Source organism: Siniperca chuatsi, linkage group LG11 (genome assembly GCF_020085105.1).
Source record: "Siniperca chuatsi isolate FFG_IHB_CAS linkage group LG11, ASM2008510v1, whole genome shotgun sequence".
NCBI classification, from domain to species: domain Eukaryota; kingdom Metazoa; phylum Chordata; class Actinopteri; order Centrarchiformes; family Sinipercidae; genus Siniperca; species Siniperca chuatsi.
The window spans coordinates 19,316,159-19,329,986 of record NC_058052.1 but is presented as its reverse complement, the minus strand read 5'-3'; the positions used below and the strand labels follow the sequence as shown (position 1 = coordinate 19,329,986).

The 13,828-nt window shown below is 37.6% G+C and overlaps 2 protein-coding genes across 2 annotated transcripts in view; both read left to right on the top strand.

The window, feature by feature from the left end:
* The first annotated feature begins 3,269 nt into the window (after positions 1 to 3,269).
* Positions 3,270 to 6,078, top strand: LOC122884247 (ubiquitin-conjugating enzyme E2 D4-like). The gene is made up of 7 exons (XM_044213901.1): positions 3,270 to 3,454; positions 3,960 to 4,023; positions 4,223 to 4,254; positions 4,596 to 4,673; positions 5,061 to 5,166; positions 5,548 to 5,641; positions 5,735 to 6,078. The coding sequence occupies exons 1-7, from the start codon at positions 3,431 to 3,433 to the stop codon at positions 5,778 to 5,780; spliced, it is 444 nt and encodes a 147-aa protein (XP_044069836.1). The 5' UTR covers positions 3,270 to 3,430; the 3' UTR covers positions 5,781 to 6,078.
* Positions 6,079 to 7,752: 1,674 nt separating this feature from the next.
* Positions 7,753 to 13,828, top strand: part of LOC122884245 (protein bicaudal C homolog 1-like) — a 58,721-nt gene continuing 52,645 nt past the window's right edge. Inside the window, exon 1 of the mRNA XM_044213899.1 lies at positions 7,753 to 8,234. Within this exon, the coding sequence (XP_044069834.1) occupies positions 8,042 to 8,234 (193 nt within the window). The 5' untranslated portion in view covers positions 7,753 to 8,041. The remainder of the gene's footprint in view (positions 8,235 to 13,828) is intronic.

The window sequence follows — 13,828 nt, the reverse complement described above, 5'->3', positions numbered from 1 at the left end:
CAACATGATTCTTTTAGACAGTCTAATGTGAATAAAATATTGTGGCTTGACAAGCAATAATTAATTGAGAAAAAGAGGAAAATTATGTCAGTTTGCAACATTCTGATCATGTGGGGCCGATGTACACATTAAAATCAAGTAAATTCAAAGCACTTTTTTTCCCAGTGTAACCTTTGTAGACAGTAGTAACACCGGAGCATCTATTAATATATCAACATCTGCTTGAAAACTGCATGCACTAAAATTAGTGTATGAGGTCACTCTCAACAGTCTGACATTTTTTCTGAATGACTTTGTAGTTGATGTGTGCCTCATTAGTTCATTGAAGCTTTGTGTTTTGCCATCAAGTTTTTTTTATTTTTACTTAAGCAACAGGGTTTCAGTTTTAACTAAGCTAATCAGAACACAATAATTAACATAAATACCGAGGCACAGTTGTGTCTAATCAACTATTTTTAATGATTAACTGGCTTCATTAAAACTCCTAAGAATTAAATGCATGTAAATGAAAATAAAAGGAGAAATTGCTTGCAAAACTGGAATTGAAACAGATCTTGTTAAAACATTTCCTTATTTTTAGCTTTAAATGGCCAGAGAGCTGCATCACTGAGAGATCGTCCAATAATAGTATTTTTTTGTTTTGTTTTTTACACTACCTTAGCAGAAGTTGAATCCCAAAGAAACCCAAAGATTAGAATTTATTTCATTAAAATGAATAGTCATGGGTATGCAGAGGAGCTGAAATTTATTTTTCTTCTGCATAAAATAAGGTATTTCACTGCAATTTAGCATTTGTATTTTACAGCAATTTCCATGAAACTGTGTTTGAATGAAAATGTAAGAAAATGTTATAAATTAGCTGAGTTTCTGTTATTCAATGCATCCAGTGCTGCAAAAATAAATAGAAATTATCTTAATTTGCTGCAGTCTGTGGCTTTGAGGTATGCAGCAGTCCAGGCGTGAAAGATGACAGATGTGCCCCTTTTCCCTATGTACTGTATGTGCCCGTATATGTTTATCTTCTGTCTTCCCTTTCCCTTTGCTCTCTCAGGACTGAAGCTCTCTGCAGTGTGGACCTAAACACTCAGTTTCCCTGTGAGCTGCAACATCAGAATTACAATAATGTATAACTAAATAATAATGTTACGATTAGCATCTGTTTGTGTGCTATAGCTTTTTAAAAAACTGGATGTGCTGCAAATGGGTCACTCCTATCAGGGAGCTTTCCAAAAACACTTAATGTCTCCTTAAAAATCATGCAACCTAGATGCTTACATACTAAATTCACCAATCTCAAAGCTTAAGTTTATTGGGAAATTATTGAGAAAGTTATTTTTATTCAGCTCAACAACAACGTTATAAATGCAAATTGAGCTTATTCTGGCTTGACTGGCTTAAGACTACACTGATAAAGGCTGTGCTTCAGGAAACTAATGCAGCCTTTGATACAACTGACCGTAAAATACTTCTAGATAGACTAGAAAACGAGGTGTAGCTGTCTGCTATTCTTCCGTTGGTTCTGGTTGTATAAGGCAGGGGCTATGTTGTTGACAATGAGTTCAGTTCTTCTGCCTCTATTATTCAACCCCTAATATGCTCCCTTTAAGCCAAATCCTGTAATCCTGCAAATTACTCTAAACTCACTTCATGGATGCAACTGGACTACAAGACAGAGTTAGAAATGTTGGTGTTATAATGGCATCAGATTTGAGCTTCAGCAGCCACATTAAGGCAATAATTGCATCAGCCTTTTATCATCTACAAATAGCAACAATTAGAAGTTTCATGTCCAAAGAAGATGTAGAGAAACTCAGTCATGCCTTCATCTCAGCAGGGTGGACTTTAGCACTGGCCCCTTGTTTGGTTTTCCCAACAGATCACTAGATCCCTGCAGACCCTTTCAGGATGCTGCTGCAAGAACCATTCTTACATCTTTACACTGGCTTCCATTTAGTTATAGAACAGATTTTAAAGTGCTGCTGTTAGTAAAAAAAATCACTTAATGGCTTAGGGCCAAAATACATCGCTTTGCTTGAAGAATATAAACCCAGTCAACCCCTTAGATCTTTAGGAAGCAGTCAGCTAGAGGTGCCTCGAGTCAAAATCAAACACCATGTTGGATTTAGCTACTATGCTGCACACAGAATGAACCCTAAATGCACCCCAACTCTAGCCACCTGCAAATCTAAATTAAAGACTTGCGTATTTTACTGCACCTTTGATTGATTATATTCTCTGCTGCACTTTTATTTCCCTTATTAAATGTATTACTGTTCTGTACTATTATTGTACTACAGGTGTTTTGTGTATTTGTGAGTTAATTTCATTGGAAAAATATAATACAAATAAACTTGCCTTGCCTTGTTTTTATATACCAATATTTCGTGCTAATGATGATGCCATCGATCCATTTTCCCTCACCCTGACCCCCCCATACCTGCTCCATACCATACCCTGCTCCCCTGTGTACAGAAGGACAGTTACAGCCATTATTCACCAGTAAGAACCTTTTCCTCAAAGCAACGGTAGGTCAAGTTATTCAACATTTTACTGTATGGCTTTAATCACCAGAGTGCCAAGATATCAGCATCTAATTAGTGAAGCTTACATCACAGTCAGGTCTGACCAATTCAAATACCATGTGTTCCTCAAAGGTCAGACATCATTCTAACAGTTATGTCACTAACAGTGACATTAGGGTATCTCATACGACAGAAAGCCACTGTCTCTAATGCTGTAAATGCAATGAATAGATGGCCATAGACAAGCCCATATCCAACCAATGCAGGCCGGGCATATAGACTATAGACCACACATGTCAAGCTTTTTTTTAATGTATTATTCTTATCTAATGTCTTACTTTAATAGTGAAAAATATGATAGCTTTGCAGAAAACAATTTCAAAATGTTACTGAAGGGTGAGTAAATTACTCTTATAGTAGGCCTATACTATGTGACAGGCATTTACACTTAACATTTGTAAAAGAAAGACTAAGATATTCCCCTGTAGCTATATTTGAAGTAACCCTAAAGGTGCACTATCAGAGTTTAATAACTGTTCAGATGTAATGTCCTACAATATAGCATCATAGGCTATTAGTCCTTGTTTTTCGTTTTTGGCATGCTCTTTTACAGTTTTATTCTAAAGATTACAATATTTACTAAGTCTATTGTTTACTAAGTGGTTTTCACAGGATGAACTGTGCCCATATATTTCGGCGAAGGGTCCCTTTAAGTGGCTTCGCTGAAAACTATGATTCCCATAATGCACCGGTCTATTCTTCGTCGTCGAACAAAAACGCGGAAACAAAAGAAATAATCAGTTTGTCAAAACAAATAACACCGAGTCGGCAGAAAGTGAGCGCAGTTATAGCTGACAGCCGTCAAAGTTAACACCGTAGCTTCTCTTACTCTATCTGAAAGATTTGCCATGGCTTTGAAAAGAATACAGAAGGTAAGAATATCCGTCTTTTCTTAACCGATTTAATGTAACGTCCAGAAAAGGTTGGAGCGATACGGAAGCGTCGCTATAACGTTAGCCACTCAATCATTTAATAGCATCTGTTTGCTAATCTACCGTGGTTGATTATTGTACCTACGTTTTGTAAAAGATTTAACGCTAGATAATTAATTCACAAGACAGCTTTTACTGCCAGGAAGTCGCTATTCATGCCAGTGGCGATGATACTACACAGAAGCCAGTTAGCTTAGCTAAGCAGTTAAACTTAAATGAGCTAACTTCGCTGCCAGCTAAAGTTGGCCTAGCAAACGAGCAGTGAGAAAGCATTTTAAGGTGTGTTCCTGGCAACTTTTCAATACATTTTAATTTCCCGAAGTGTTAAGTAGTTGTACAGTAACGTTAGTACACAGTTTAAGAAACTATTCTGTCTTTTAATCAATTCACTACAGTGCGGCAGAAGCTGTCAAATTATTAAATTATTGTTTGTTTATTTGTACAGGAGTTAAATGACTTACAGAGGGACCCTCCTGCTTCTTGTTCAGCAGGACCTGTAGGGGAGGACAGTAAGTGTGAGAGTACCTGATGACCGTAAACCTCATTTTCTTACTTTTTAATCCTGTAATCTGCCACTGTCATTCTTGTTAGAAATATTTTTGTGTTTAAGGGATTGTGTTGCAATGTAACTGATGTGTGGGTATAAAACCTTGATACTAACTAAATAATGTTCTCAGAGATTGTTTCTTTATCTCTGTTTCCTTTTAGTGTTTCACTGGCAAGCTACCATCACGGGACCGGTGAGTTTTTTCTGGATTAGTTTCCTGGATTTGAAAAAAAAAAACAAGCTGCTTCTGGATCTCTAGACAATAGTGTTTTATGTTGACTTTACACCCCTTTCTATTCTGTGTGGAGAGCACAGACTGGCACACTCTATCCCAATGTTACTCACTGAAGCTCATTACTGAGACAATAGGAAAAGGGGATATACCATAATGTCTCAATTTAAACAAAAACAGTCTTAAACAAAAGAGAGGCAAATAATAATCTTAATGTATGGTTGCTATCGTGTAAATAGTATTTTATGCTATAGGATACAATGCTAGGCATAATTTAACAATCATTTACTCTTTTATTTCAGAATGACAGCCCATATCATGGAGGAGTATTCTTCCTTTCTGTCCATTTTCCCACTGACTATCCCTTTAAACCACCAAAGGTAAGATTATTTATCTTTAGAGATTGGTTAGGTCAAAAGTACAACACCAACAGGCATTTTTCACTATTGTCATTTTTCACAGCTTTATTAGCCAGGTATGTGTACAGATACAAGGAATTTGACTCCGGTTTTTCGTCGCTCTCTATGTACATACACAGAAATAGACATAAATATGGCTAAAACAAGGTCAACAAGGTAGACAAACATTAAGCATTAAGCTAGAGCAGATGGTTAATCAACAATGAATCATTAGATACATCCCTACTCAGAAGATCAATGGTATTTCTTTATTAATGTGTCCTCTGACAGAGACCCCAACCACCTTCAGAATCCACTTTGAAAAACAGGTTATTTTACCTATTGCTGCTTTGTTTGTTATTTTTATAGGTTGCCTTCACAACGAAAATCTATCACCCAAACATAAACAGCAATGGTAGCATTTGCCTTGACATCTTGAGGTCACAGTGGTCACCTGCACTTACAGTATCAAAAGGTAACTATTATCTACGTTTTGCCTGTACAGTACACAATAGTACATTACAGCAGTACTGCGTAGGATCTGGTTTACATTGATTTGCTCTGATTTACTTTGAAGCCACAAGGAAATAGAGATTTTTCAAAAGTAATTTGACATACTTAAGCGTAAATTAGGATGTTGGTGCAAAACATAACATGCTTTCCAAAGATTGGCACGTTCGTATGTTCAGATATCTGTGATGAAAGTAGTGCCTAAAAATACACTTCTTTCAAGGACCTAAACTAATGGGATTTTAATGTAAAGGTGCATGAAATCAAAGCTTGTCCTTGATGTTGAAAAAGTAGTTTTTAATTTAAATTAAACCTGTATACACACTGATTTTTGGTCTCTCCCCAGTTTTATTATCCATTTGCTCCTTGCTATGTGACCCAAATCCAGATGATCCGCTAGTCCCAGACATTGCACACATCTACAAATCAGACAGACAAAGGTGAGTACGAAAGCCAAAGAATTTGGCATGTGGAAAAACTTAAATCAGTCAACTATTCTTTAGAAACCTATTCTGATTTTCTTTTCTCTTTAGGTACAACAAAGTAGCCAGAGAATGGACTCAGAGGTATGCAATGTGAAGGACTGAAATTTCAGCAACAATGATGCATCCCTGAACACCTCAAAATATAAGGTTTCAACTGCTCATCCACACTGGTTCTAGTTGAGGTGTTTTATACGCTTGAAGCACTTTCTGTACTCGGAATTTACTTGACTTAACTGTTTTTACTGTTTTTATTTTATTTTTCCCATAAATTGGCATTATTATTATTATTAGTTGTGGTGAGATGGCCTGATTGTATTTTTCTTTTAATAGATTGTACAAGACTATACAGAATTCATTTTTCATTATTTTGCATTAAAAACATTAATCAACAAGTGAATTGCAAATTGTTTCTTGGAAATACACATGGGTATAACTGAAATTATGAACTATGTTGCTATGGTATAAAATGTTTGGTTCAATATACAGTATATTTCCATAACCAGCGAATCAGGCTGCCCCTTAGTCTATTATTCATATGGCCACTAGGTGGTAGCCTTTACTTTTTACCACCAAAGCCTTTTACACAAGGCAGTTTCCTGGACAGCGTAATATTCATGTTTGTGTTACATTTAATTCAGGCCCATTTGCTAATTGCTTATTCGTGTGAATAGTGGCTAATATATCGTCTTGCTTTAGCAATGAAATGAAAAGGAGAAGGGCTATCCTGTCCTTTTGAAATTAGACCACCCATTATCTTCACCTCTGCTGGTTGCAGCACAGTTGCTGTACACTGATGAAGCCAGTGTACACACATTAATTGAGCAGCTCACATATTTAATCTCTGCAGTGCTATGTTGTTGTGACTTAACCAGACTACTGGGTTTAGCGAGGACCTGTCTTGTCCTAGTAGTACATAAATGTTGGCCCTCAGTTTTTCAACTCTTTAATAACCTGCCAGAAAAAAAACATAGTTGGGGATTCCTGATAATTGACATGAAACATATTAAACAATTATGACTTAACTTTTACATAGTTACTTGCAAGTTTAGGTGAAGATCTCAAATGTTAAAGCTGCACTTTTTAGAAACACAGTCAATGTTTTAAAAACAAGTTGTCATCATGTACTTCCAGATGATGGAAGCTGTGGTACTGCAGCACTATGATTACTTTGCTGTGTAATGAAAGCTCCCGCTGTCAGATTAAGGTTGTCGATCTGAAGTCTGACATGGCTGGCAAGTGATTTTTAAAATAAGAAGAATAACTATGATGTTGATGGTAGAACATCACCAGTCACCGGCCTGTCAGGTTCCTGTTGTGGAGGACAAATCACAAGGTGTATGTAGAGAACTGCCAACAGAAACAAGTAAAGCTAAAACCATAAAAATGTAAATTTAAAATGGAAAACTGCACTTAACTGGGCCATATATCACTGGAAACTAATTCATAATTTCCTGGCCACAGCATGAGAATAACCCCACAATAATATTTCTACAGGGACTTTCAAACTTTCTGTTTTATACATTACTGAGTTCAGTGACCTTTATCATACTTCCTATTTCTGTATTACTTTATTCAGCATCTTTGTTCTTTGGATTGTGGCCCATTTTTGAGTTTGTTTCACTTAATGTAGACATACTTCAGCATTTGTTTTGGTTTCTCTTTCCTGTATTGCTTCCTTTTACCCACTCTCAGGATGTGTAGTGTTTCCTCTCTAAACCAATAAATGGTTGCATGGGGTGTTATTAGAAACTGCCAGCCTGGCTGACAAAATGACAGAAATACTCGTCGAGCCTGCCTTTGTGCTTAATTTATTTTTATCTAATGGTATTGAATTGACTTGTAATATAATTTTCAGCTCATAATAACTATGATTTTGTTTGCTGTAATTAGCTATAATCCCTGAACAATTTCTCATAAATGAGACATAAAAGTTGTGCACTCCACGGGTCCAGTGAAATTCTCGTAAATACTAACGTTGACAAAAACCCAGGGGGAGGTAGATGCTCAAAAAAGTGTTTCTGGGAGGAGTCCCGCTTTTTTTTTTCTAGGATGACACGTGAAACTTTCCCGAGAAGTTGGTTGGTATGTGTGCTGTGCGGCTCTCCGTTAACTCTGCAGACAACCTATAGCTGGCGGACCAGTGAACTCCTGCCTATTTTTAGAAGTCTGTCTAATGGGGGAAAAGGAAGAGGCCTGAAGAAACTGCAGAGGAAGGTCTTAACTGCGCTGCAATGAGCTCGCACAACACCGCGAAGTGACGGAATAAAAAGTTAACAGAAGTTCAACGCTTTGCTCCAGCTCAGCTTAACTTTGAATAAAACGCAGTGGCCACTGGAGAAGTTGCTGCGCAGCGCAATGGCTGCCCAGTGCGACGCTTTAAGCGGATACTTGCAGCAGTCGGACCAGGGCTCCAACAGCGAGCGCAGCACCGACTCTCCTCTCCCGGGATCAGAGGAGGATCTGAGCGGACCCCATCCGCTGCCAGATCCGGAGTGGACTGAGGAGAGGTTTCGGGTAGACCGTAAGAAGTTGGAAATAATGTTATTAGGTAAAAAAAAAAAAATCAAATAACCAAGTACAAAATTAGTGGTATATTCAAGTATTTTCACATTTTCAACTTCTATCCTGTCCACGTTTCATTTCATGTAATTGTACCCTGTTGTTTGTACCCTGTTGTTTCCATGAAGCTGCACATTTTAGCTCTGACTGCACGTTGTTTATTTTGGCACTTTCCTACATAAATACTACTTTCGTTAGCTTAAAATGTTGGGACTCCTTGTTAGCATGGTCAATAAACAATGTGTGTAACGAATCAATTAGAGCAATTAAGTAGAGTCAATTAGCTTTGGTCCTTCAATCAGTGTCACCACGTTATGAACAAAAGAAAAATGACCACTGAAAGAAGTGGTTAAGTTTACAGTTAAATGGGCGTGCATGTTGCCTAAAACTAAAGTTTGAACAGAAGGGCCACAACACGAGACAGTAACCATCCTCAGTGATGTACCCATCCTGCTGTGCTTGCATGGAGGCAGTACCATGCCCTGACCACAAGCTGTCGCTACACAAACTCCCATGGTGTGCATATGTTTTTAGACTAAACTGAAATTGACCTGAATATGCAGTTTGCTTACTTCTCAGTAAAACAGTCTGCACAGAGAAACAACTGACACCAAAGCCTTGGCTGACTTTAACAAAAAAGGAACTGAAAGTTGATAAGTAATCTTAGAAAGAGGCTGTCTGTGTACAAGTACAGTAGCAACAGTCTTCAGTGTAATGCCAGATTCCTTAAAAAGTCATCTGTTGTGTTACTGTGTGTTTTTTGTTTTGGTGGTAAAATTGATTCACTCTCCTCTCATGACATGCAAGTGACAGTGAACAGTTAAACAAGCGATGACAGGCTCATAAAGACAGGGCTAGGCCAGTCTGTTGAGAGGTCCCTGGAAACTCAGAGGTTGACGTCATTTATCACACATTTCAAAACACATGAGTGTGGAATATTAGAGCCTTAGGTAAGTGGGCTGGATCCTTAATCAGTTCCACAAGAAGACAGTAAGTCAGAGCTGAGAAGCAGCCAAACAGGACCTTAGAAGGAACAGCTGAACATCAGCCATAATTGTACTGTAATTAAAACAAGCAAGATATTAAGTGGTATTGCTGATGAGTATCGGTGTTTGTAATATTTGCTTTAAGTTTGTGACAAACGTTTGGAGTAATCCTCAGTGAGCAGCTGGTGCTGAAGTAAGTTTATCCTTTATCCCATGCACGTAGTTCCCCTTGAGAATGTCCTGGTTGCTGCCTCGCTGCTCGGTACATTCCTTAAAGCTCCATGTCATCCCTAACTCTTCCAGGAAAACAACTTAACTAGAGGCCGGCCCTAAATCCGCGTGCCCCGGACATACCATGCGCCACGTCCTTTAGTGTGCCTAAATGTGTCTGTCCGTGCTTGTGTGCGTGCATGCGTCTGTATGTGTTATGTATAATCCGGTCTACTGGGTCTTTACAATTTGTTAGTTTGGTCTCGTATCTCCGCCAACATCTTGTTTCCCAATTGCTGCATCATGACATCATGGCTGACATTGCAGCTGGGTTGTAGAATAGAAACGGCTGCTGTGTTCCACTGTCTTTCTGATTAGTTGTAGGTTCATGTTTAAATACCACACTATCTCAGCTGTGAAACTGCTTTAACCTTTGACCTTTGGCCTTCAGGAATAGTTCTGGATGTCTGGTTGCATCATATATAGCTTAGTTATCTCTTGGTAGACATTACACAGTCCTAGCATCTGTTGAGTTTTTGTACACAATGAACTAATAAGTCATGGTCTAGATTTGTTTCAACTCACTGGATCAGAGATTCTCATCTTTTTTTTTTTCCTCTGTATTCGTACATGTAAATTCAAATCCTAATAAATAACTCTTTTAGTCTCATCCAGTTGAGTCAGAGCTTTGTAACATCTGGCTGTGTTTTGATTGGATACGCTGTAGACTTTTGACGTGGTACATCATGTTCTCAAGGCCAGAGTGGCAGAGTTGGACTATAATGAAATAATTTTATGGGAACTCTAGTATATTTTTACTCAGTGTTTTATTGTCTGTGACAGTATCTCTGGCTTCTCTTCCCTGGAAAATTAAGTGTGCTTGACTCTCAGCAAAGAGCCACAGGTCAAATCATGCTGCAATCACTTCCCAGACAACAATAGCTCAGCATCTCAACTTTTTGCCACATCCAGGTAATATGTCTGCACTAGTTTGCATTTTTGCAATGCCCATCTGGATCAGAATTGATAAATATCGAAGGTGTTATGACTACAGATTATATTTCCGAGACAGACGTAAATTTTATAAACTGAAACTCTTAAAATACTCTGCTTTTATTTTTTCAAATGATGGATAAAATCTGAACTGATAAATACATAAATCGATAAATTGCTCAAAGAATAGGGACATATTATATATCAAATAAACAATATGGAAAGAAACAAGACAGAATTAAAATTGGGCTGCAGCTGACAATTATTTTCATAATCGATTAATCTGCCAATTATTTTGTTGATTAACCGCTTAATTGATAAAAGGTCACAAAACAGTGAAAAATGCTCATGAAAATTTCCCAGAGCCCAATGTGAGGTCTTTAAAAGTCTTGCTTTGTCTGACGAGCAGTTCAAATCCCAGAGATATTCAATTTATAATAATGTAAAACAGAAAAAAAACAAAAATCCTCACTTTGGAGAAGCTGGAACTACAGAATATGTGGCATTTTTGCATAAGATATTATTACTTTCTTATCAAAATGGTCGCTGATTAATTCTCTTGATCAACTAATAGATTAATGGATTTGCAGCTCTAATTTAAACAAATAATAGAAAAAAAGTTATTACAGCATTAAGATCTTTAGGATTTAATCAGTTGTATAGCTTTGTTTTTGATGCATGGATTAAATTTAATTGCTACAATTAAATTTCATTTGCATCCAATATATAATCAACCTGTATTGATCAAATCCTTTATATTTCCATTGTACCTGACTCATAATTGGGTGATCAATGCCTGAATACTTGGATCAGTTACCTTTGTTTTGTTATCTCAGATAGCTAGCTAATTGGTATGATTAGGGATAACGGCATGATGCAGGTTAACAATAGCTGTATGTTTGCTCAGACAAATGAGTCTGACGCTTGGGTGTTAGCCAGATTTCATGCTTTTGTCATGGACTTGGCCGAGAGTTTGGTCAGTTTAAGTTTTACAATGAGTTACAGAGGCGACCTGCTATTATAGGGCAGTAAGAATCAAGTTTTTCCACAGATGACATGTTCACTGATGTTGTGTGGTGTGTTGCCTCATAGAAGAGCTGTGACATTGCTGTGAAATCTCTCTGCTCCCATTTTCTCCATCCAGCTGCAAGTTACAAAGTCTTTTGAAGTTGTCACATCTTCACCAACAGAAATGACTTATAGCAGATGACTGATAACAAAATACATAAATTAAATTTTTATTTATGGATACATTATTGATTTATGCATTTCATATATTTGTGTGTCTAGAATAGTTACGAATAACTTACAGTATACATATGTATTAATGTCCATTTCATTTTATCTAAGTTTTTACTATTTTATTTGTTTTTATCTATTTTACCCTTCACATTTTATTGACTAATTGGTTGATTGATATGGCAGACAGACAACCAAAGTTTTTAAGGTATGGCCAGAGAAATCTGAGCTCATGTAAGTGCATTTACCTCAATGTATCTGAAGTCTTGGGTCATAACGGCAATTGTGTTAGCTTTTAATCAGGAATTTGAAAATGTCTTCCTAATAATAAACCTGGCTGTACTCAGAAGGTATGGGAGAGGGGTCAAAGTGGGACATCAGACTGGGGAAGAGTCATATAGTCAGGGCTTGCATAAATTCTGGAGAATAAAAATGACCCAGCAGCACTCTGTGCCCATTAAAATATGTGTTAGTGACTCACTAGCATGTCTCCACACTGTAGCAAAATCCCAGCGTACACACTTAAACTACCTTTATTCAGATCAGCCGTATTTTACTTCCCCGTTCTGGCACAATTTGCATCAGGAGAAAATGGAAATTGTTAACTGCTTAGCAATTACAAATTTACTGTCTCTTGCTTTGGCAGGGACTTAATGGCAGGCTCCTGGGCTTAGATCAGTAAATAGAGTGTAAAGTGACAACAAAATCTCACCCTGACAGCCATCTGGGTTTAACTGTTGTACTATTGGCACCCTAGAATAGAACTCCCAAGTTAATGGCTTGGAGACCTTGACACAAGCATGAAAGCTTGAAAGATAGTTTTATGTGTACGGGGAACTGTGTAAGAGAACTTTTGTGCCTTTTTTTACATTCATTTTGAAGTTAAGAGACCAGGGGCAAGTGTGGGAAAGAAGTAACATTTTCTCCAACCTCGATTATCCAAATTGAGTATCTGCATGTGCAACAACGTTTTCCATGGATTTTTTAAGCATACATCGGCGATGTATTCTACTGTGTATGGGTCAGTTTGAAGAGCTCTGGCTGAGGGTTTCCCTGCTCAGACTAGTAATGATGAGAGTTTAGTAGTGTTTGTGACCGAGCATAGCCTCCTGGTGGGCCAGTGTGTGCACACATCGTAACAACATGTTTGCTGAGTAACTGCAACAACAACCTGCAATTAGGCTAAGTGAATCATTTTCTTCATGGAACTAATTTGTTTTCCTGCTTCTAAACCACAGACTATTATTGGGCAGCTTTGTCTCAGAATGGAAAAACTGTTGCATGTGGCAATGAGAGAGTACAAGGTTTTCACAGGTATTTTCAGTATGTAAAGATATTGTCAGTATAATATTCAATAGCTACTGCTCCTGCTACTACACCTAATATCTTCTGTGTAGAGGATGCTAATGCTAGGTGTTGATCTGAATACATATGTTGAAATGTTTCTCACACACAACTTCAATTGTAGGCTGCAAATTGTGCACAAAATAAGAATATATTATTTTGGAAGCCAGTGGAAACTCTTCCTCTAAGGTAAAATGGCCCACTAGTGAAAATGAGATTATTATATTTATCAATATTTTTCCCTTCCCTCATTGTTTAGAGGATTGTTTCTTTGGCTTCTATACCCACATAATGAGGGATGTATGTGTGAGGGCCTCATCCTCCTCTTCCTCCTGGGTGCTGAGTAAGACTCACAGACAGGAAGTGAGTGTCTTCTGGGGAATGTGCTGCAGGCTTTCTCTTCTCTCTCTCTTTCTCCCCCTCAATTGCTCTCTCTTGAGCATTGAAACAGTGCTCTGTTGTTCCAGCTTCCATCAGATCCACTGTGGCGTTGTTGGACTTTCCCTGCTCCTTATCCTTACATTACAACACAATCCTCACTCTAACCTTCTAACCTAGCCAAACCCAGGCAAAAATATTACTGTTAACACTCTGATCAGAAGCAATTTTTTGTGTTTTGTATCTTGCAGTAGTCAGTTTTGCAGCTAAAAAGTTGATAGAAGGGCTGCACAATTAATTGTATATAATCATACATCATAATCTCCATAATTGATAATTAGGTACAATATGTATGTTATTTTGACTTTCAGGTATAGTACTGTATGTCACATAACTCTGTTTATATTTGAGTTATCTAAAATGAAAGTGAAGA